Source organism: Hakea prostrata, chromosome 5, assembly GCF_041222555.1.
Source record: "Hakea prostrata isolate BN-2017 chromosome 5, UWA_Hpros_2, whole genome shotgun sequence".
NCBI classification, from domain to species: Eukaryota; Viridiplantae; Streptophyta; class Magnoliopsida; order Proteales; family Proteaceae; genus Hakea; species Hakea prostrata.
The window spans coordinates 19446108-19469314 of NC_142604.1; the positions used below are offsets into that span (position 1 = coordinate 19446108).

A 23207-nucleotide genomic window follows, 5' to 3' on the forward strand; every position below is an offset into this window, starting at 1 on the left:
TTGCTTGAGTGGTTTTGCCCTAATTTGCCCCCTGTTTCATATATATAGCAAACCTCAGCCTTTTTACTCATTATTTTACTCGGGATTGCTGTTGTGGACGATAAGGAGGCAGAGAGCACGTGCTGGAAGGTGAGAGAAGTGTGGATTGTGAAGTAGAACCAATCCTTCGTTTGTTTTGCGAATCTTGAAGAGATAAGTGATCTTCACTCACTCCATTATCTTACCTCATCTTTTGGAATGGTGTAGATCTTTTCCCCTTTAGTTGATGGTGATTGAATTGTTTTGGTTTTATTCCCCATTAGTTGAATTATGAATCTTTAGAGTTTTAGGTTGTTGTTTTGTACTTTTGTTATAGGCTACTTAAGAATAAAATTCGGACTTAAATCATCCCAAAATCGGATTAAAATTGGATGATCAAAAATCAGAATTTCAGACTTGCAGAATGTTTGTAACAGGGGTGGTCGCTCAGAGCGGTCGCTTGACCCAACCAACCGCCCCAAGCAACCGGTTGAGTCACAGTAGCTTTGTGAAGTTCGTTGTTGCTCTAATTTTCTCATGTCTTCAATGTATTTTTGCAACTCTATGTTTAGGTATCCTCTATGTTTACTGGAAGTGTTGTAGGTGAAGTTTAATTGCCTAGAAAGCTTTTACATATTTACAGGTAAGGACACACCTTCTTTTTATAAGCGATGGTATGCTATATGATGAATTGTTTAATTCTTATATTATTCATTGTTCACGTAACTTGCTGTAATTGTTCAAGTCATTGAATTGTAATTGATTATATGTTGTAAGTGATGTTTTTATGTACTTTATCACTTTATGATATAGAATGAATGACTATGTTATGATGGTGGATGATGTGATGTAGTTGTGATGGAAGGGTATCCATTGCTTGGGATATCAGAGGGTTGTGGTATGGGACACATGCTCACTGATGCCCCCAACACTCTCATGATTGTTGGATGACATACCTAGGGAGTCTAGATTGCATGGCTAGGTACCCTTACATGCTACTACCCTTTTGGTAGGGGAATTGAACCGAATGACCCGTGATAATAGTGTCGTGACTCTGTTTCATCTTACAGTGGTAACCAGTCCGTGCGGAGAGTCAGTGGTCCACTATTGATCATACAATGAGGGTTGCATATGTTAGGGTTTGGGCTCATGGACATCCAAGGAGTGGTCGGGAGTCTTGAGGGGTCATGAGAGCATTTGCCTCGACAATATATGGATGACTATAGGGTTAGGGAATGGAGTCCAATAGCAGTAGCCAATCCATGAGGGTTCTCATTCCTAGATAGAGAAGGATACAGAACCGAGTTGGTTGGTGCCATTGGGGAAGTATCTGGACTTCATGAAGTATGTTACTGTATGATCTTGCATTGGATTAAAAACCCGACATGTGCCCAGTACTTGTGCCAATGGTTGTGGTAAGAGAGTGTTGACCTAAACCCCAGCCATGGTTGATTGATGAGGACTGAACCTCTTTAGCCGGATCCCAACAGAGGTAACCAGTCAGTGAGGAATCAGAGTGACTAGACCTACCCAGAGGAGGGCTGGTGTTTTATCTTAAAGCATGTCAACCGACTAGAGACTTGCATAGTTAGATCTAGGTAGCATTCATATACTTGAATATAATTCATTGCATATATGCTTATCTGGATATGTTGTCATATGTATGAGAAATGTATTATCTTTACTGGAGTTCGTCGAACTCACTCCTTTCTTTGTATGTTAAACTATATTGTACAAATGGTAGTGTGACGGAATCAGGAGAAGTTCTGTGTGAGTGCAACAACCTCTATGAAGAAAATGTGGTACCATTAGTGGGAGACGGAGATGTATTCCACGAAACCTCCTGCGGATGCTTGGAATGAGCTTACAACACCCATTGACGGCAAAAGGAGGTAGATTGTCAGGCATTTTGAGACGTCTTTGGAGAAGAACTAGAGAACCCCTCTCCCCTTCTTGCTAATCTAGCTAATCTAGAAAAGCAGACTTTGGCTTTAGAGAAAGCTACTGGAAAGAAACTGATTAGTTATTATTTTTGCTTCTGCTGAACTCGATAATTTTTTAAACTTGATTACTTTGATTTGATTATTTTCTTTGATTCATTTTTGGAATATTTGGACTCCTATAATCTTTTTTGATTAATTATTTAAACTTGCTCTTGCTTTTGATTAAGTAAGACCGTGGATCCTATGATGGATCGCACCCACGGGTTGTCGGGCATAACCGATACCAACGGGTGGGTGTGACAGAGGTAGTATCAGAGCCACTGGTTTTATGAAGTTAATAATAGTTAATATAAGTAATAGATGAGCAATCTGAGTCATAGATTCAGAAGTGACTCAAAATATTAGAAGTGAATAATAGGTGCAATCTTTCGCTAGAAAGTGAAACAATAAAGTAAATGAATTTTTGTTTTTGCATAACTTACCATAAATGAGGTGAAACATATTCTCATTTAATAACCATCAAGAAGTTCATAAAAGACAATATGAAAATGCAATGAGCATAACTATATTTCATTAATAAGATGAGCCTTTCATAATCTAAAGCATGACTCACGCTTTACAAATCAAAATGTGTAGGGAATGAACATGTGGTGAAATAAAAGTGACAATAACTTTATAAAACCGTAAAGCCAGTATGTACTGAGTCAAAAAAGAGCATAAACTAGACTGAACTACTCCTGTGATGGTGGTGGTGGCCTTAGCTAGCAAAGAATATCTAAGCACTCGGCCAATTGGTCCCTTATCACCACCTGATGCTGCTCTAGGTGCTCCACCCAAGTGAGTATCTCACCTAGGACTGCATCTCCGGCCCTGGTAGGTGTTGAAGTCTGTGGCCCCTCTCATGTACCCTGAGCCCTAGATGGACCCCCTACCTCGAAGTTGGATGGTGGCGGTGAGTCTCCCTAATCATCCTCCTCATCTACATCCATGCCCTCTCCACCTGCACCCTAATTTGGATCGGCTGGCAATTCCAGTGAGTTAGCTCCGCCCAGTAAATGCATCTGAGCTACTAATTGGTGACCGATGGTGCCACCAAAGCCGACAGGTAAGCCTTCCTCACCTTAAAGTCGACTCCAAAGTGTTGGAAGATCCGAGTCAACAGTCTCCCGTAAGCAATCGCTCCCCCCGGATTCGTCACTTTGTAAATCATGGCATTCTGGATGATGTATGCCAAGTCTACTTGGTAGCGAGTGTACACAGAGTAAGTCACCAATGCTTGCATGAGGGATATCTCACTCGCTGACCTGGCCCTGGGCAACAGGTTCCTAGCTATAATCCTAGAGATACCCTGCATGAGGGGAGTAACTCAGTGATGGATTGGACACTGTTGCAGATGTCATTGCAGATAGCGGAAAAGATGTGAGCTCTCTCCTGCCAATGAATGACATCATCAGACTCAGCCCTTGGCTCGAACCATCTCCGATCGTTGTGGACGTAGGGAATGTCAAGAATGTGAGAGAGAAAATGAGTGGAGAAGTGTATGTTAGTAGTCTTCACCCTGCTCTCTATGATGAGCCTAGTATCATTCTCCCCCCACTAGCTTCTCATGAAAGGTCAAGTTGCTGTAGAACAACCTGACAAGCTTTGGGTAGGCGAAGTCATTCAATGAAAGCATGCTACTCCATCCTACCACCGCAAATCTCTCTGTGATATGGAACTACTCTAGCTCATCTGTCACAATAGGTCGACCTAACTCAACCTTGGTGACCAAAGTGGCCAAAGTAGAGCTCCTAAGCCTCTAGTGATCGGAAGTAATCTGGATGAACTGGATCGTGGGCATCACCTCAACCATTTCCACAACCTCGTTTGCGGGCAGCCATCCATGATAAAATCTGATTTTTGGTAAAGAAAGAGAGAAAAAGAGAGTTAGAATATGTCTATGAGATGCCCATGAGTGTAAAAAATGCATAGTGAATAGTATATATATGCCTAAACATGTTCTATAAAAGAAAAAAAGTGTTTTGCATCAAAGAAAACATATAAAAAGTTGTGCATTGGTGAAACTCTTATCCAAACCAAGAAAAGAGGGTTTTGGAAAGAAGATTACCTGTGTAGTGCGAATGGAAATCGTGGAAAGTAGTTTCGAAGTTAATGGAGTCCCCAAATATTCTTCCTTGACCCAAAAATGAAATTCCCAGAGCTCTTTTGGTGTTTTGTGAAGTGAAAAGTGAAATGGGACCCAAAACCCGTATATAAAGACGTTTTCTGTCATGGCATAGGGGGCAGTCGCTTGTATCGGTCGATTGACTAAGCGACTGGCCCAGTTGCTGTTGTGCAATTTTGTGGATTTTTTGCTTTGTTTTGGTGATTTTTTATTTTTATGCTAAATACAACTTTCGTATATTGTTGTTTGCCATGAATTGAAGTATGTTTGGCATGAAGAATCTTTTTCCGGACTTAATATTTCAGTGTTGTTAATTTTGGAAATTTTGCAGAATGGTTCAGTTAAGGAATCACAATGTGTTGAATGGTTAGCAGGAAGAAGTCAGTGGAGTTAATGACCAGGCAAATTGTTGAGACCCTTGCTGGCATTGTGAATGATGGTATTCCAAGAACTAAAGTGCCTCTTGTTGGTGGAAATCCTATTCCTGTAGACTCGCCTGTGGTAGGCTCTATTCAGGATGTGATGAACATTCTGGGAAACATGATGCATCAACAGTAGAATTAGTTTAATATTATGATGCAAGGTTTCATAACTACGCAACAGACCGAGCAAGTAGCTCGTAATCCTCTTTGGACTGGTACTGTTGTGGCCGGTGCCAATATTGATAGTTTTGCTCCATGACCTCATTCAAAGTTGATGGAACATTTCATGAAGCTTCGAGTCCCTGCTTTTACTGGAATCACCAAGGATGTCATATTTTCAAACAAGTGGATTAGAGAGATGGAAAAAGCTTTTCGCAACCTCCACTGTAATGATGCTCATAAAATTTTGTGTGTTAAGTAGAGACTGTAGTATGAGGTTCATGCTTGGTGGAATGCTACTCGGCCGATTTTAGAAGCATTGCATCAGAATCTTACATTGGGAAATCTTCAAAGATGCCTTCTGCAAGAACTATTTTCTTGAGTTTATGAGAGATGCTAAGGAGTTTGAATTCATGGCTCTCATTCAAGGATCTATAACAGTCATTGAGTATTAGAAGAAATTTGAAGAGTTGTTCTTCTTTGCCCCTAAAGCATCAAGAGGTGATCGTGAGAAGGCGAAAAAATTCTTTAAGGGATTGAGACAGTTGCTGAAGACTTATCTTACTATTCAATCGATTAAGGGATATGCTCAGAGGGTGCAGAACGCCAAGAAAGTGGAAGGTAATGAAAGAGAGCATTATCATCTCTAGAGATCAGTAGCTAATCGGAACAATCTGGTGGACCGTAATCGAAGATTCTTTAGGGCTGCTCCATATCCTGCACCTACTTTTCAGCCTATAGGTTCTAGTTCTAGTTTTAGCTCTGGTTTGAGTTATGGATCTGGCAGTGTACCGGCACGTTCTGTTGTAGGAAGTCAAGGTACTAGACTGGTGTATACTAATCCTCATCCAATGTTGAGTAATCAGAGACAGGTAGTTCCTACCTCAGCTACTCCTGTTGGCATTAGAGATATTACTTGCTTTAGCTGTGGAAAGGCGGGTAATTACTGTCACATCCACCCAGTTGGTACCCCATCGGGCATACCCGGGTATGTGATCCACAGCCCCAGGGATCAAGTATCGAGCAACCATGCCTCCCACATACGTGATAACACAATCATGAACAATAATAATCGAGGTAAAAGCATATAATAAAAGAATCATGGATAAGATAAACAAATAATCAGAGTGCGGAATAAAATGATACCAAAATATATATAATCCAAAAGGAGAGAGAGTGGGTGGAAAGTCACTCCCTCAATGGCAGCGAAAAGTAGATCATTCAAGTTAAGGTTACAAGTCCAAAATTTAAAGAGTAAATCCATGAAAGTTAATTACAGATCCAAGTCTTAAAAGAAGAATTTAAAAGATGGATAACTAAACAAATGTTTCCTCCATATTATACAGTACGTCCTCATAATCATAAACGTAAGAAACCCAGCACGGCCACTCCCACACCAGTACCAGACTAATCTTGGTATGAAGCATGATCCTCTTCGGTACCCTCACCGTGATCTTCATAGTAGCTACTACCTTGAGGGTAGTATGACTCATCGTAGGGTGCCTCAAAGGACATGCCATTAGTCCTATAGAATAGTCTAACAAAAAAATTGCACAAAAGGAATGAGTTGAAAAGAACTTATCAAGGCAGTTAATCCATAATACATAAGCCATATGATACAAGTCATAACATGATGTGAAATGAGATGAGACAGATGATGCAAATATGATTCTAATTCTATATGCTAGTCTCTAGGGTAGACATGTTTTAAGTCATAGCACCATACTTCCTTGGGTAGGTCTCAAATCATTTTTCCCTCAACCATTTTGGTATCTTTGGTTCTCCAGTGGGAATTGGGTCCTGCATACCTCGGGACAATCCATGGCTGGGGTTTAGGTCACCAATCTCTCACATCACCATTGGTATAATTATTGGCACATGTCACGGTAAAGCCTAGCCCAATGTGAGTCATCTACTCAGTCATATTATGTCAGATCCAGATACGTCAATTCCTCGCCTCGGGCGATCCTTTCTGGTATCCTTCACACTAGAGTCACGGATATTACTCACCAGACTCATCAACCCTATTGGTCATCCACAAATAGTAGACGGGAAGCTCTCACGTTCTCTCACTGATATGACTCACCGGTCTTGAGCGCCCATGAGCCCAAGTCTAGCTATTTGTAACCCTACCAATAATGGCCCCTTTCAGGTATCCGTAATATGATTTATATCCTCTCACGGGTTGGTTACCGATCTTGAGCGTCCATCAAACCATACCACTACCACGGGTCGTTCGGTCTCAATACCCTTCCGATTCGGGTCTGATACAACAGGGACATCCTAGCCATACATCTAGACAAGTCCTATGTATGTCATCCAATAATTCGGGAAAGCGTCGATGGACACCTTCGGAGAACATCCCATACTATTCCCTCCGATGTTGAAGGACAAAAATGTCAGTAGGACATTCCTCAATCCCAAATTATACTTATCCAATCACATTCTCAGTTCATCATATCACACATACATGATACATCACCATATTGTAAGACATATCATAACATCGCATGATCAAGTGTATAAGTAAATAACAAAAATTAAATAGATATGATATACAAGAGTAAATACATATGTTGCTACTGTTACAAGGTAACTACAGTAGTCATATGATGTCTAAATACAACTAATAAGCTGAGCCTACTAAGTTGTCAACATTAGTGTATTAATCACATAGTCTATGTCATATGGGTATAACCGTTCTTACCTTAATTAAATCGAAAATAATAGCAAGTACCACTTAGAATAGTCCCCAACTTAGTGCTTAAACCGAGACGACATATATACAACATTAGAGAAGGAAACAATCAAATCGGAGATCAAACGAAGCAAAACAAGCAAGTATAGAGTTGTTGTCCTCATCTGGTCGACTGGCTGGTTGACTGACTCAGTCGACCAAGATGAACAGTAATGGGCTGAATAGTGAATTTGTCCCGAAACCGATCTACTGGGGCTCGGATAGATCCGAAACTTGGAGGGATTGATTATAGCAATATAAAAACACTATACAATAAATATTATCACGATCCAATGGTTCAATTAGGAATACCCAAATTGAAACTCTATGTTCTGTATGCTAAACATCAAGAATTGAAATGGAATTTGTTGCAAGGGCAAGGAATGATGGGGAATCAGCTAAGGAAGTGATAAGAACTAGATCAGAATCATAAACCAATAATAAATCAAACCTAGCATACATCTACACCTCAGTTTAGATCCAATAACAAATTGAAATGGAAGGAATCATGGAAATGCAATGCTAGTCATTGAAATGGAAGCATAGCATAGCAAGAATGGAAGGAAAACAATGGAAATGAAAGGGGAAACACATGACCAAGTGTTTGCAAGGTTGCAGCACTTTAGCCATGGTTTCAATAGCAAGAAAGAGTAGAGGAATGAGTACAATAGAGGATGAGATGGAAGAATCATACCTTGAGGAAGCAATGGAGATGGAATGCAATGATTGAGACCAAGGATCTTCATCAACTTCAAGAAATGGCTTTGGGAAAGTCACTCCTCGTTCTCTGGAGTCCCAATGATTAGAATAGGGCTCTATTCACGAGGTCCCAATAAGTAGGCCTAAAATAATTAAGAATTTTAGAATTTTTGCATTTATTAATCTGCTGGTTGACTGACTGGTCGACTGGGCCAATCGACTAAGCAGTCGACCAAGCCTAAACAACAGCTTCAGATAGGGAATTGGAAGGCCAGATTGATCCAAATTGAGTTGGGTCTTCTCCTACAAGTCAATCAACAAGTCTAGATTAGAGAAATACCTTCGGAACGAGATCGGAAGGGCATCACGTACTTCAACTAAGCTTCCCCCTTTCTAGGTGCAGTTTCTCACTGAACACTAATAGTGTATCCAAGTAAGGGGCATCATTGTCAATATCCATAGGCTCTAAGTTATACATCGAATCTTCAACTATGAGGGCCCACAAGTCTCTTCTTCTGCTACTCCGGGTCTTCGGACCTACAAACAACAAGGAATCCGGGTCAGGTCAAGGTTAGGATAGGGCTGGATTTCACAATTACTCCCGTAATTGCACTCAGAAACCTAATCCTCAGGTGTTAGCTATGACGAAGCCTGCTCAGAATGCTCCAGCAGGGAAAGTTTTCAGTGTTACTAATACGAAATCTGAGACAGATCATGATGTGGTGACAGGTATTATTCCAGTATCATCTATTTTTGCATATGTATTATTTGATACTGGCGCATCTCATTCATTCACTACATCTTCATTTGTGAGTCGTATCCCTGTCACACTAGTGAAATTGGAAAGAGGACTATTTATTATTACTCCTACTAGATTTGTTGTAAGATTAGATGAAGTGGTTGAGTCTTGTCCAGTAACTATAGCTAGTAGAATTTTGGAAGCTCGGTTAGTGAAGCTAGATATGAAAGAATTTGATGTGATACTTGGAATGGATTGGTTGATGAAATATGGGGCAGTCATCCTTTGTTCTAAAAGGAAAGTACTGTTTCATCCTAAAGATGCTTATCCATTTGAATATCAAGGGATCCAAGGGAAGTTGAGTAAGAAAATTGTTGTTGTGACTGTGAAAGTCAGAGAATGGACTAAAGAAGTTGGACTACTCTCCTCTTCTGTAGATGTTTCAGAAGGTGCAAAGCAATTGTCTAATATTGGGGTTGTCAGGGATTTCCCCGATGTTTTTCCTGATGATTTGTCTGGTTTACCCCCAGAGAGGGAATTAGAGTTTTCTATTGATCTAATTATTGGAGCAGCCCTAGTTTCGAAAACTCCATATCGAATGGCTCCAACTGAGTTAAAAGAACTTCAAACCCAGTTGACCGAATTGTTAGACAAAGAGTTTATTTAACCAATGTTTCACCTTGAAGAGCCCCGGTGCTATTTGTGAAGAAGGACGGTAGTATGCGGATGTGCCTAGATTACCGAGAATTGAACAAGTTGACAATCAAGAATAAGTATCCTCTTCCTAAGATCGATGACTTGTTTGATCAGTTGAAAGGTGCTATTGTTTTCTCAAAGATTGATCTGAGATCTAGATATCATCAGTTGAGAGTAAAGTCAAGTGATGTCTACAGGACAGCATTTAGGACCAAATATGGGCATTATGAATTCAGAGTTATGCCATTTGGTCTTACTAATGCACCGGTAGCATTCATGGATCTGATGAATCAGGTATTTTAGGATGTTCTGGACAAATTTGTTATAGTGTTCATTGATTGACATTGTGATATATTTGAAAAGTGAGGAAGATCATGTTGAGCATTTGAGTTTTGCCTTGCAGTGATTGAGAGAGAAGAGACTATATGCCAAATTCAACAAATGTGACTTTTGGTTGTGCAAGGTTATCTTTTTGGGACACAATTTCTGCTGAAGGTATTAAAGTTGATCCTGTGAAGGTGAAAGCTGTGGCAGATTTGGATAGACCCAACTCAGTCACTGAGATCCAAAGTTTTCTGGGTATGGCTGGTTACTATAGGCGCTTTATTGAGAATTTTTCTAGATTATCGGCTCCTATGACGAAGCGTACCAGAAATGGAATCAAATTTGTTCTGAGTGAAGCTTGCAAATAGAGTTTTCAAGAACTCAAGAAGAGATTGACTAACGCTCTAGTGTTGACTATACTAGATGACTCTGGAGGTTCGACAGTGTATATTGATGCCTCTAAATTTGGTTTGGGTTGTATGCTAATGCAGCATGGGAAGGTAGGAGCTTATACTTCAAGACAGTTAAAAAACTATGAGCATAATTATCCTACTCACGATTTGGAATTAGCTACAGTGGGTTTTGCTTTGAAGATCTGGCGTCACTACTTGTATGGTGAGAAGATAGCAATTTTCACGGACCACAAGAGTCTCAAGTATTTCTTCACCCAAAAGGAGTTGAATATGAGACAACGAATATGGCTAGAACTAGTGAAAGACTATGATTGTGATATTCAATATCATCCAGGGAAAGCTAATGTGGTTACTGATGCTTTGAGTAGAAAGAGCAATCGAGAAAGTGTAGATCTGATATCTTTGAGTAAGCCTTTGTTGTTCTCCATCAATGAACTTAGGCTTGAGATCATGTCAGAAGATTATGATGTTGTTTTGTCAACTGTATCAATTAGACTGAGTTTGAGAGATAGAATTGTTGCTTTGCAATTGACTAATCTGGAACTAAAGAAGAAGATTGACCTGATTACCGACTAAGGAAGTGACATATTTCTCCCTAGCCTTCGACGGTGCTCTTGTTTTCAAGGATAGGATTTGTGTTCCAACGGTGGAAGACCTCAGGACTAAGATTTTGACTGATGCCCATCAGTCCATCTTCACCATTCATCTAGGAAGTGTAAAGTGTATCAAGATATGAAGGGATATTTCTGGTGGCCCGGCATGAAAAATGATGTGGAAGACTTCATTGCTAAGTGTGGAACTTGTCAACGAGTGAAAGCTATCAAGCATCCTTCGTATGGTCTTTTCCAACCTCTTCCCATACCTAGTTGGAAATGGGAGGACATTGCCGTGGATTTTGTTACAGGTCTACCCTAAACTAGTAAAGGCTTAATGTGGGTGGCAGTGGACCGACTGACTAAATCGGCTCACTTCATTCCAATGAAGATCACATATACTATGGACAAGTTGGCCAGGCTATATGTTGATAATGTGGTGAGACTACATGGTGTACTAGTAAGCATTGTGTCGAATTGAGATCCGAGGTTCACCTTTCGTTTATGGAATAATTTGCAGAAAGCCCCTGGGAACTCAGTTGAATTTGAGTATTGTTCATCATCTGCAAATAGATGGACAATCGGAAAGGACCATACAGATTCTAGAAGACATGCTTTGAGCATGTGTCATTGATATGAGTGGTAACTGGGATGACCAACTAGCCTTGGTGGAGTTTGCTTATAATAATAGTTACCAATCGACGATTGGAATGGCCCCGTTTAAAGCTTTGTATGGAAGGACTTGTAGAACTCCTCTGTATTGGGATAAAGTTGGGGAAAGACGTGTTCTTGGCCCTGATTTAATTAAAACCACAAGTACTATGGTGGATATGATTAGAGAAAGGATCAAGGCTGCTTAGTCTCGAAAGAAGTCCTATGAGGATAAAAGAAGGTTAGATCTGGAATTTTAGGTTGGTGAGCGAGTGTTCTTGAAGGTCTCACCTATGAAAGGTGTTATGCAATTCAATATCAAAGGGAAGCTCAGCCCTAGATATATTGGACCCTTTGAGATTACTGAGAAGGTTGGATCAGTAGCTTATAGGTTGGCTCTTCATTCATCTCTAGCTGGTGTGCATGATGTATTCCATGTATCTATGCTAAGGCAATGCTTAGCAAGCTCAGAACAGTTGCTCCAACATGAACCGGAAGGTTTGAGTGTGGATTTGACGTATGATGAAGAACCGGCATAAATTTTGGACCGAAAGGATTAACAGTTGAGGAATCGGACCATACCTTTGGTGAAAATTAGATGGAAGAATCATTCGTCTAAGGAAGCATCTTAGGAAAAAAAGATGAGATGCGGACCAGATACCCCCATCTCTTTGGACTTACAGGTACGCTGTAATTTCGGGGACGAAATTCTTTTAAGGGGGAAGGATGTAACTATGGATTTTTTTTTTATTTCCTTTGACGGTTCATATTTAATGGTTTGTGTTTTTCTTTCAGCCTGACCCTATGTCAAGGGGGTTGACAAAATTTGCATTTTTTTGTCGGGGGGGGGGGGGGAAGAGGGTGGGTCTTGTGGTGAAGACAAACTTCATATTTGCATGTCTCAATGACCATTTCAGGGTCTAATGTGCCTAGATCATCACTTTTGAATGTTGACCACCACTTGGGTAGGTGTGGGTCATATTCAGAATTTCAAGCTCTTTGAAATGGCTAATTGTAAGCCCAATATATTTGGAAGGTCTTTTTTTTTTTTTTTTTTGGGGGGGGGGGGGGATGTTGTGTCTATTTTTCTTAAGGTAGGGTTTTTAGCTGTCTCTTTATTAATAGTCTATTAAATCTTAAATTAAGAGGGGAAAAAACATGTAGTAGAGTGTTGTCAATTTCTTCATCTCGTAGTGAAACCATATAAGTGCTCCGCTAGGGATGCAGCTTTTGGGTGAATCACGTAAATTTTGTTTTGTGCATTGTAAGTTTCAAGATTTTCATACCTTGGTGTGTAACTTTACTAACAAGAGGGGGAGGGGGAGGGGGCAATTGATAGGGTTGAAAATGGAAGGTATGAAAAAACTGTTTGTTAAATAGTTTTTTTTTTGCATGTTTTTTGAATGGTAAGCATGCAAAAAACAAGAAAATTTCCCAAAGTGGCCATATTTAAATAAGAATTACTTGTTAAAAGTTTTATACTAATAGATTTCATTTGTCACATGATGACATAACCTTAAATCCACCAACTATTGTCTTTACCAATAACAAAAGAAATCTAACAATCTATATAGATGGTGCTTGTGTCTTAGAATTATATGTGAAAGCAGGAGTACTAGAGACAACAAACAGTTGTCTTAGAATTATATGTGAAATGAGTACTAGGATTAGAGGCCGTTGATTCAAGGATCTGTACTTCATCCATAAGATGACCATCATCTCAGGCAAAAAACTAATGCCGTTGTGTGTTAATCTTCAGGGGAAGAATTTTTTTATTTTTATTTTTTGTATCAAGGCTAGAAGGAGTTAAAAGTTGTGTGAAAGAAATTTGGGTCCAATGTTTTGTGCTTAATTTGGAAACGGGTTTTCCTTTTTAAAAACGACGAAACAAATCAAAGTTATTTGGGAAAATTACAAGATTGACTACATTTAGGTTTTCTTTTACAAAACTAGCTACCTAATCTTTCACTTTACAAAAGTGAATAAAATCATTTTTGGGTTTTCAAAACTAGCCAAAATAGTGGCATTTCTATTTTTTAACACTTTTACCCCAAATAATCTTGCCATCCGATCATCTTCTTCCTCAATCCAAGCCAAAAAAAACACCGCGCTTGCTCTTGTTTTTCTTCAATACTACTTGCTGAATCTTTCAATATTCCAAGGTGTTTTCATATTTTTTTTCTTTTCAATTTCTCAGCCTATTATCTAAGCCAAATCAGATTCAACAGCAAATCCTTGAAATTCAACCCAAAAAACAGGCAGAAGCACCTTTGAGGAAAATTACAGGGCGTCAAAACCATAAAGAGAGAGAGTGTGTCCTTTTGGGGAGAGGGTGGAGGTGGTCGGCGATGGGAACAAAAGTGAAGTTGCAAGAAAAAAAAAAAGAAGATTAGGTTGAGGTTGCAGGAAGGAAATGGACATGTGACTAAATGTTTTTTAGTTGTTTTTTCTATATCCTAAGAATGATAAAATCGCCCAAAATAGTTCCTTGCCATGCACGTTCCAAACAAGCCCTAGGATCACGAATCCTATTCTATTGTTTTGTCTTCTTCCTTTTCCTATCTTCTTCTCTCTAAGTTTTAATTTGGCCTCAGGCACCCAGGTTTCGAACCCATATATCGTAGGCGTTGTCCTCCTCAACAATTTCATCTCCATCAAACTTAAGGAGAGTAATTAAGTCTTATGGAGATCCTTGTTAATTTTTCTTCTAAGTAGTCATCATGGCCTCTCTGGAATCATCGATATCACCAATCCCTGCCCATCTGAAACTGTTCTTGCTGCTAGTACAACTACTGCTGAATCTCATCAATTCATTCCAAATCAAGAAGATGCAAATGGCGTTTGCCAAAGACCAACTTTTAATGTGCTAGCTCATTAATGCTTCTCTTACCTTACCCAATGTTACCACCCGTGATGTCTAGGAACAGCTTGAAAGTCTGTGTTCTACTGCCTCTACAGCAAAGATTGATGCAGCTTCGTCTGCAACTGCAAAGCATTAAGCGGAGAGGAGGTACCTACTGCTTGGTCCCTACATACCTGCCTGATGTATGTAGTGAGCCTTGGAGTCACACATCCTTCAATTGAGCTCCACTATTTCATTAGTATGTATGCCATGAACGGTATGCTATTATGTATTTTGTCTTATAAAACATATATAGTTTTGCCAATAAAAGTTATCATACTTAATATTGAAGCAAGGGGAAACTTTTTGATCCGGACAAGGATAATATATGCTCGCACCAACAATTCTCTCAGTGCCGTAATTAATAAATGACCTTGCTCTTTTCCCAATTCTGACATGAAGTTGTCTCATGTCATTAGGAGTGTAGACGGATTAGATAGTGCTAATACCATATCCGCATCCTATTATATTTGGACAAATTCGAATAATATTCTATTGATTTTTGAATGGATTCGTCAAATTCAGATGATAACTGAATAATTATTTATTTAAGTAGATTCTTCTAAATGAGCATGAATACAAATTGAATAAAAGTTTACAACTACTTGTTGACATTTTTGTCATTTTTTTTTAGGAAGCTGAGGTTCATCTAGGTCTAGCTTGTGCGCACGTTGATTACATCTTCAGGGGGGAGACGCTATCTGCAAGGAAAATCATATTGATGTTTATCTATATCCTTATCGTGCACATGGCTATGCTAGGGCCACCAAACTAGCGGCAACCACCTTTGCCACGAAACTATTGTAAGAAAAGAAAAGAAAAAGAGTGACCAAAATTGAATGATGTTGGACTATTCAACTGAGTTTCCATAAAAATAAAAACTAAATAAGTTAAAAAGGAAAGAAAAACCAAAGACACCACTATATGCTATTATTCCCGTTCAGCTAGCATCAAGAACTCTTCATTTTCTTATTCCATTCAAGTTTGCCTTTCTTCTTTCTTTATTCATCATTTCTAGCTCTAATGAAGACAACAGGGAACTCTCTGTGTTCTGAAACTGAGAGCCATCGCTTGCTGCTCTCCGTAGTGATCCCAACCCTTCCACAGACCACATGGCATGACTCACACACGTTGGGGCAGTAGGCAATTCTGTATATAGGGTTACCCTTGGCCTTGCTTATCCTCTCGATTCTAAACCAATTCCTCACTGTTGACTCCCCTGGGTTCCCTGGCTTCCCTCTCAGCGTCACATACCTTACACTAGATGTCCTTGATGATGACAACCACCACCAACTTGTAGCTTGTTCCCTCCTCTCTTGCACTTGCCACACTCTATTCTCAATTCCCAAGAATCGAATGTTTGTATCCATCGATTCCTGAACTATTCTCGTTGTCTCTCTTTCTGTGGATGGCAACTTCAATTCTAGGAGTTCTAAGGATGCTGGAGAGAAGATCACTGGAGTACCCATGTTCGTATCATAGGAGCTTTGTTGCACTATAGGGGTATGGGTGGTTTGGCTTTGACCGGTGGAGCTCTCTCTCCTACCCACCAAAAGACCTCCACCGGCACCTCCCCTTATAGCAGATACAATGTAGTATGGCATCCCTGCCTGGAGGTCATTGCCATCGGTATCTTGCACTGCATATTGAGGGCCTAGCTGTTGGTGGTGATGAGAGAAAGTAGCTATTGCCAGAACCGAGGCCAAAGCCAAGAGCCCCAAAAGGAGGAGAGCTTTGCTCCACATGATTGATAAAAGGTAGGAAAGAGGTGTTGCTTAGAAAAGAAATTGTTCAAGTGGAATTTGAATATACAAGAAGTGAGATGGAAAGAAAGGTTTTGCTTAGGCCAATTTATAGGGTGCTGCAACAAACAGGTGCGATATAATTTCTCCAATTTGAGTGGATCAGGGTGACACTTGTTGAAGACATGTTTACTATCCCTCTTTAAAAAAAATTAAGTTTTACTAATATTATACTGTGATCTAAAATACCAAGTCTCCGCCATTTTTTATTATTAATTATAATTCTTATTTTTTTGGGTAACTTAGTTGATTAATTTCCCTGACGCCTTGGAGAAATTGTCCGGAATAGAAATTTTTCCTGATGGTTCTAAAAATTGTTGCCACATATATACACCTTCCCCGATACTCTGAAAGATCGTTGCCAAATATACACACCGTCCCCAATGCTTTTAAGTGAATTCAAATGGAATCTGCGGCATCAAATAGTGGATAGAGATCCATAATTGTTGGTTGCTTCTCTGCTTTCGATTAGATGAAGTTGAATGAGAAGTTGTATTTGGAGGGGATAACAAGAACTCTTAGTTCATAGTCACAACAAAGTGGTGGTTTTCAATCTTGTAGCTAGACCATAGTTCCTTCGGGATTTGTATAATCGTTTCCAAATGCAAGAAAGCCCATAAACCAACTGCAGTCACTTGTGAACTAATCCACATTGCTGCCGGCGTCCTGCAAGACAGGATATGCACTTTGGTTCAGAGCTTTAACAGTGGTATTTGGTTAGAACCCGACCGAATCACTTCAGCCTTTAAGACTCAAATGTTATCAGTGCCATTGGTTGGTCCGAACATGGCCAATTCCTCAATCTTCTCGTCCCATCGATGGGAGCTAAAATCTTGCAACATCAAAAATAGGGGTGCAAGTTTGGCCCTGGCGGCCCTGACATGCCCTAAGCCGGCCCTGAGCCCAAATAGGGCTTGGGCTAAAGATTTTGGCCCTAAAGGCGGATTAGGGCCAAAATATTCTGGCCTGCCTAGCCCAGCCATGATTTTGGCCCTGATTTTAGACCTAGATTTAGCCCTGATTTTGGCCCTGATTTTGACCCTGATTTTGACCCTGATGTTGGCCATGATTCTGACCCTGATTTTGCCCTGATTCTGACCCTGATTCTGACCTTGATTTTGGCCTTGATTCTCTGATTCTGGCGCTCATTTTGACCCTGATCTTGGCCCTGATTCTGGCCCTTATTTTGGCTTTGATCTTAGCCCTGATTCTGACCCTGATTCTGACCATGATCTTGGCCCTGATTTTGACCCCTTGATTTTGACCCTAATCTTGGCCTTGATCTTGGCCCTGATATTCGCCATAATCTTGGCCTTGATCTAGGCCCTAATCTTGGCCTTGATCTAGAGGCCCATGATTTTGTCCCTGATTTGAATTTGGACCCTCCACTCATATGGAGAGGAATTAATTATAATCCACATGGGTGAATATTTGACACGTGTTAAATTTTAAAAACATGATCATGTTTTGTAAAAAATAAATAAAAATAAATTATATCTTCATTACCAATGTAATAAGCATCCACCTGATTTTGGCCCAATCCTGACTCTAATATTGGCTCTAGTCTTAATGTTAATTTGACCCTGATCATGTATTAGATTTTTACCCTAATCTTCAAATTAACATTGATATAATCATAAGTCTCGACTTTGACCTTCATTCATTTTGATCATACTATAAGTTCACTTTTTATATTATTTTTAAGATATATATATATATATTTATATATATATATATATATATATATATATATATATATATAGAGAGAGAGAGAGAGAGAGAGAGAGAGAGAGAGAGAATTGATATCTAACAAATCTACACCCCAACTTCTCATCATGAATATTGACATCTTTCTTTTGCCTCAAATGTGATATTTTAGGGGAAAAAAAATTATTAAGGACAAATAGCTATGTTTGTAACTAAAATATAATTTTCTTTCACTATGAAAAAAATATCAATACTAAATTATCGTTGATTTACTTGTTAACAAAGTTTTGAATATGATTTTTTTTTTTTTTTTTTGGTTGAATAAGGATATCAATGGGAGGGGTTTTCAATTTCCATCACCAAAGTAATAGGAGAGGTTTTCAATTTCAATCATCAAAGCAATGAGAGACTTTCAATGATCAATATAAAATTATGGAGTATGAATTTATTTATGTTTAAATCAACACTATCAACTTATTAACTATTTTATCATTTTGTATAAGCTTGAATCATCTTATATTTCTTTCAATTTTATTTTTAATTTACTTATGATACTTTTATTTTTGTTATTATTATTATTTTTTTTTATGAATTTACATTTGATATTTTAATTTCAAGGATAGGACCAATTAAGGCTAGGGCCAAGATAGGGTCAATCAGGGCCAAGGACATGGCTAATCAGGGTCAGAGCCAATTAGGGCGAGGGACAGGGCCAATTAGGGCTAATCAGGGTCAGGGCCAACTAGGGTTAGGGCCAAGGCCAATTAGGGCCAATTAGGGCCAACCCATCCCAGCCCGGCCCAATTAGGGCCAATTAGGGAGGGAATGAGCTTGGCTTGGCCCTATAGGGCTTAGGGCCAGGGACAATAATCCTTGACCTTAAACTAGGGTCAGGGCGGGAATGGGCTCAGATTAAAACATATAGGGCTGGGCTTTGGATTGCAAAAGCCCGGCCCAGTTGCAGCCCTAATCAAAAAGCAAAGCAATTCTTTTCTTTTGTGTGTGTTAAGGATACACACAGCATATAGTTAGTGTATTGCTTACTATAGTTAGTTTTATACTTAGACCTACAGTTACTTCTTACATTGTATAAACTTCTATAAATACTTTCTATACAATACTTAATATCAATTGAAATACATCTCAATTACTACATGGTATCAACTTCTATTTTGATTTGCCCTAATGTTTCCTGGGATGGCTTCCTCTAGGGCTGTGATGGCTTCTGTTCTTTCTTCTTCTCTCGTCTTCATCAATGTTGCTGCCGCCTTACCTCTCAAGCTTCTTTTTATATTATTTTATATTATTTTATTTCCTACTCTGGAAGGTGCAGTTCACTCCATTACTTCGTGGGTATGATCTCTACAGCCATTTGGATGGATCTCTACCAAGACCATCATTAGATTCTTCCCCTGTTTCTGAAGATGGGGCTTCCTCTGTTTCGTTTGTGACTCTTTTGGATAGCCAGGATCAACTGATCCAGAGTTGGCTTGTGGCCTCGGTCTTTGAAAGAATACTTCCACATATTGTTGCAGCGATAACATCTCATGAAGCTTGGGCGAAATTCCATCGCGTGTTTGCATCTGGCTCAAGAAGTCAAATCTTGGAGCTTAAGAATCAACTATTTCAGGTACAGAGGGGTTCTATGCCTATCAGTGATTATATTGTTGAAATTCTTGGAATTGCTGATACCCTTACTGCTGCTCGTGCACCGATTTCAGATGAGGATCTTGTGTTGATCACTCTGCGAGGACTTGGAGATCAGTATCAAGATTTTGGTAATTCTGTTTTACTTCATGCTGAACCTGTCTCTTTTGATGATCTTCAGGGGTTGCTCCTTGCTCAAGAAGTTCGAATGAAAGCTTATGCTTCTGCCTCTATGAATTCCATTCTTAGTGCTAATGTTGCTATTCAAAATACAACTGATTCATCATGAGCTCCGCAAGATTCTTATCAAGGTCGTTTTGGTAATCGAAGGCCATGGAATCGAAAGTATTTTGGAGGTAGAGGTGACTACAATTCTAGTAATGGTTCTCAAAACCGAAGCCTAGCTGTTAATTCAATGAATCATATGAGTAATGGTTCTACAAATATGTCTGGTCAGTTTTCTTCTACACCTTTTAACACATCCACCCAGCCGGTACCCCATTTGGAATACCCGGGAATGTGATCCACAATCCAAGGAACAAGATTCATAAGTCCATGCCTCCCACATACACAATGACATAATCATGAACAAAGATAATCAAGGTAAAAACAATTAATACTAAGTATTATGAATAAGGTAAGATTAAATAAATCAGAGTGCGGAAGACAGATAATATCAAAGTGTGAACATAATCATAAAGGTGAGAGAAGGTATGATAACCACTCTCTCAGAGCAGCGGAAAAGAAGTGTGATAAAGTTAATTACATGTCCAAGTATTTAAAGATAATCCAAAAACAAGTTAATTACAGGCCCAAATACTCCAAAAATACACCAGGGAAATGGGGCACTAAGCTAGGGTTTCCTCTACTCTAATAATAGTCTCCTCAATGGTACGGATGAAGTAAACCCAGCTTTGCCGCTCCCGCACAACCGTGGGGCTAACCCTGGTGCCAATAGTAATTCTCCTCGGCACCTACACTCGGATCTTCACAGATGCCACTACCCGAAGGGTAGTATGTGGAATCATAGTCCGTCTCGAAGGGGGTGCCATCATAATCTTCGGTACTTGTAGGATAATCTAAAAACATTTGTACAAAAGGAATGAGTTGGAAGAATTCGAACTCAGCAAGGTAGTTATTCCATAATTAAAAATCATACACATACAGAACATACATAATGCAATGTGATATGGAACGTATGATGCAGTATGATTCTAACTTTATGTATGCTAGTCTCTAGGGTAGAAATGCTTTAAGTCATAGCACCATACTTCTTTGGGTGGTCAGTCACTCCCCCTCAATCATACAAGATATCTTGGGTCAGCCAGAGAAGTTCGATAAAGTCATCTCAAAAACCATGGTAAGGGAATAGGTCACCGCTCCCTCACATCATCATTTGGTATAAGTACTGGCGCATGTCACAGTAAAGCCTAGCCCAATGCAAGTCATCTACTCAGTCGGTCAAGTCAGATCCAGATACGTCCATTCCTCGCCCTCGGCTATCCTTTCCGATATCCTTCACACTAGAGTCAACGAAATCCCAAATTTTGGACTCATCAACCCTATTGGTCATCCACAAATAGTAAACGGGAAGCTCTCACGTCCTCTCACGGATTGGTTACCGGTCTTGAGCGCCCGTGAGCCCAAGTCTAGCCATTTGCAACCCTACCAATAAATAGCCCCTTTAGGGTATCCGTAGCATGGTTTATGTCCCCTACCGGATTGGTTACCGGCCTAGAGCGCCCATCCAACCATACACCACCACGGGTTGTTCGGTCTCAATACCCTTCCGATTTGGGTTTGACACGACAAGGATAAACCTAGCCACCCAACTAGACAGTCCTTTGTATGTCATCCAATAACCCGGGAGAATGTCGATAGGCACCATCGGAGAACATCCCATACTATTCCCTCCGATACCTAAGGAAAGAAGTGTCAATAGGACACTCCCCAATCCCAAGTCATCCGTAAGCAATCACATATTCAAGTTCATCATCTTTCATGCATCCAATACATCTTATCATAAAAGTTAAATCATAATATTATGAATCATCATAGACATAAGTAAACAAGAATAGTAATGTAACATGACAAGAGTATGAAGACTTCAATACTACTATTCTAACACATATATAACAGTCTTATAAAGATTTAAAAGAAATCAAGAGATTCTATTCATAAGTAAGAACATAAATCATAAGTTGATGATCTATATGTTTATGGAGATAACCATCCTTACCTTGGGTTGAATTGATGATGAATTGAGAATACCAAGAAATAGTCCAAAAGAATTGTTAAGACCATAAACAAACATCAATAATAAGTTAGAGAAGAAATTGGGAAGATCGGATGCTAATTGGATCAAAACTGACCAAGGTTGCTGTCAGCAACAACTTTGGTCGATGTTCTTGGTCGATGGTATTGACCAAAATTTCCTTTAGGACAGAATAGTGGATTTTGAGGGTTTTCATCCGAATTTGGTTTTCCGATGTTCGGATCAATCTGAAACTTGGAGGAATGCTTAACAACAGTAGTAGGACACTATAAGTCAAGAAATTTACCCAATCCAATGGTCCAAACAAAAAGCCCCAAATTGAGCTAACAAGTTCAAGTGACAAACATCATGGCATGAGTTGGGATTGATTGCATTGTCATGGAAATGGCATGTAATAGCTAGGGGAACTAATAGAATTTTGATTGGAATCATATAGTAGTGATAAACATGAACATAGCATACCCTACAACTCAGTTTGGTACAAAATGACATGATGTTAATAGAAAAATTAAGGAATACATATGCTAGGCATGAGGTGGAGGCATAGCATCAATGGATGGCTAAGAATATCATAGGTTAATCATGTGTAGGCACTTGGAGTGGTGGTTGCAAGGTTGCAGCACCATTTCTAATGTCTCACCAACAAGATAGGAATAGAAAAGAATAGAAAATGGTAGGATAGAGAGTGGGATGGAGATTCATACCTTGGTGTGGAAGATGTAGACAAGAATCAATAGTAAACAATGAGTTTTTGATGAGGTGCGCTTCACATTAGCCAAGGAGTTGCTTTGGGAAGCACTCCCCACGTTTTTAGGTGAGAAAATGATTGCAATAGGGCTCAAGGCTCTAGGTCATAATAAATAGAATGGGAATATTCCATGGAATCATTAACTTGGCAGACTGGGAAACTTTGGTCGATGGTTTTGGTCGATGACATCAACCAAAAGGATCGACCAAAATGTTTCTCAGCAGAAAAACAGATTTAGTTCAACAACTTCAAGTAGGGTTTTGAAAGGCTAAACATGGTCAAATAGAGTGAGGTTTTCTTCTACAATTCAATCAAGAAGTCTAGTTTCGGGGAATACCTTCGGATTGTGCACAGGAGGTCATTAGGTACATCAACTAGATTAATCTTCTCTGATGCGCAGACTTTCCTTAAACACTGAAAATGCATTTAAGCAATGGGTATCATCATCAATGTCCATAGGCTCGGTCTCCGAATCATGATTATCAATCAGAATGGTCCATAAGTCTCTTCTACCACCGCTTTGGGTCTTCGAACCTAAATACAATAGTGGATCCGGGTTAGGGTCAGG

At 39.5% G+C, this 23207-nt stretch overlaps 2 protein-coding genes across 2 annotated transcripts; one reads left to right on the forward strand and one right to left on the reverse strand.

Annotated features, from left to right (window-relative positions):
* Positions 1–8783: 8783 nt before the first annotated feature.
* On the forward strand, positions 8784–9548 carry LOC149015624 (uncharacterized). Its single transcript, XM_089156564.1, has 2 exons — positions 8784–8871; positions 9034–9548. The coding sequence occupies exons 1-2, from the start codon at positions 8784–8786 to the stop codon at positions 9546–9548; spliced, it is 603 nt and encodes a 200-aa protein (XP_089012690.1).
* Positions 9549–15461: 5913 nt separating this feature from the next.
* On the reverse strand, positions 15462–16205 carry LOC149015625 (kunitz trypsin inhibitor 5-like). Its single transcript, XM_089154524.1, has one exon. It carries the CDS (start codon positions 16203–16205, stop codon positions 15462–15464), a length of 744 nt encoding a protein of 247 aa, XP_089010650.1.
* Positions 16206–23207: the final 7002 nt, after the last annotated feature.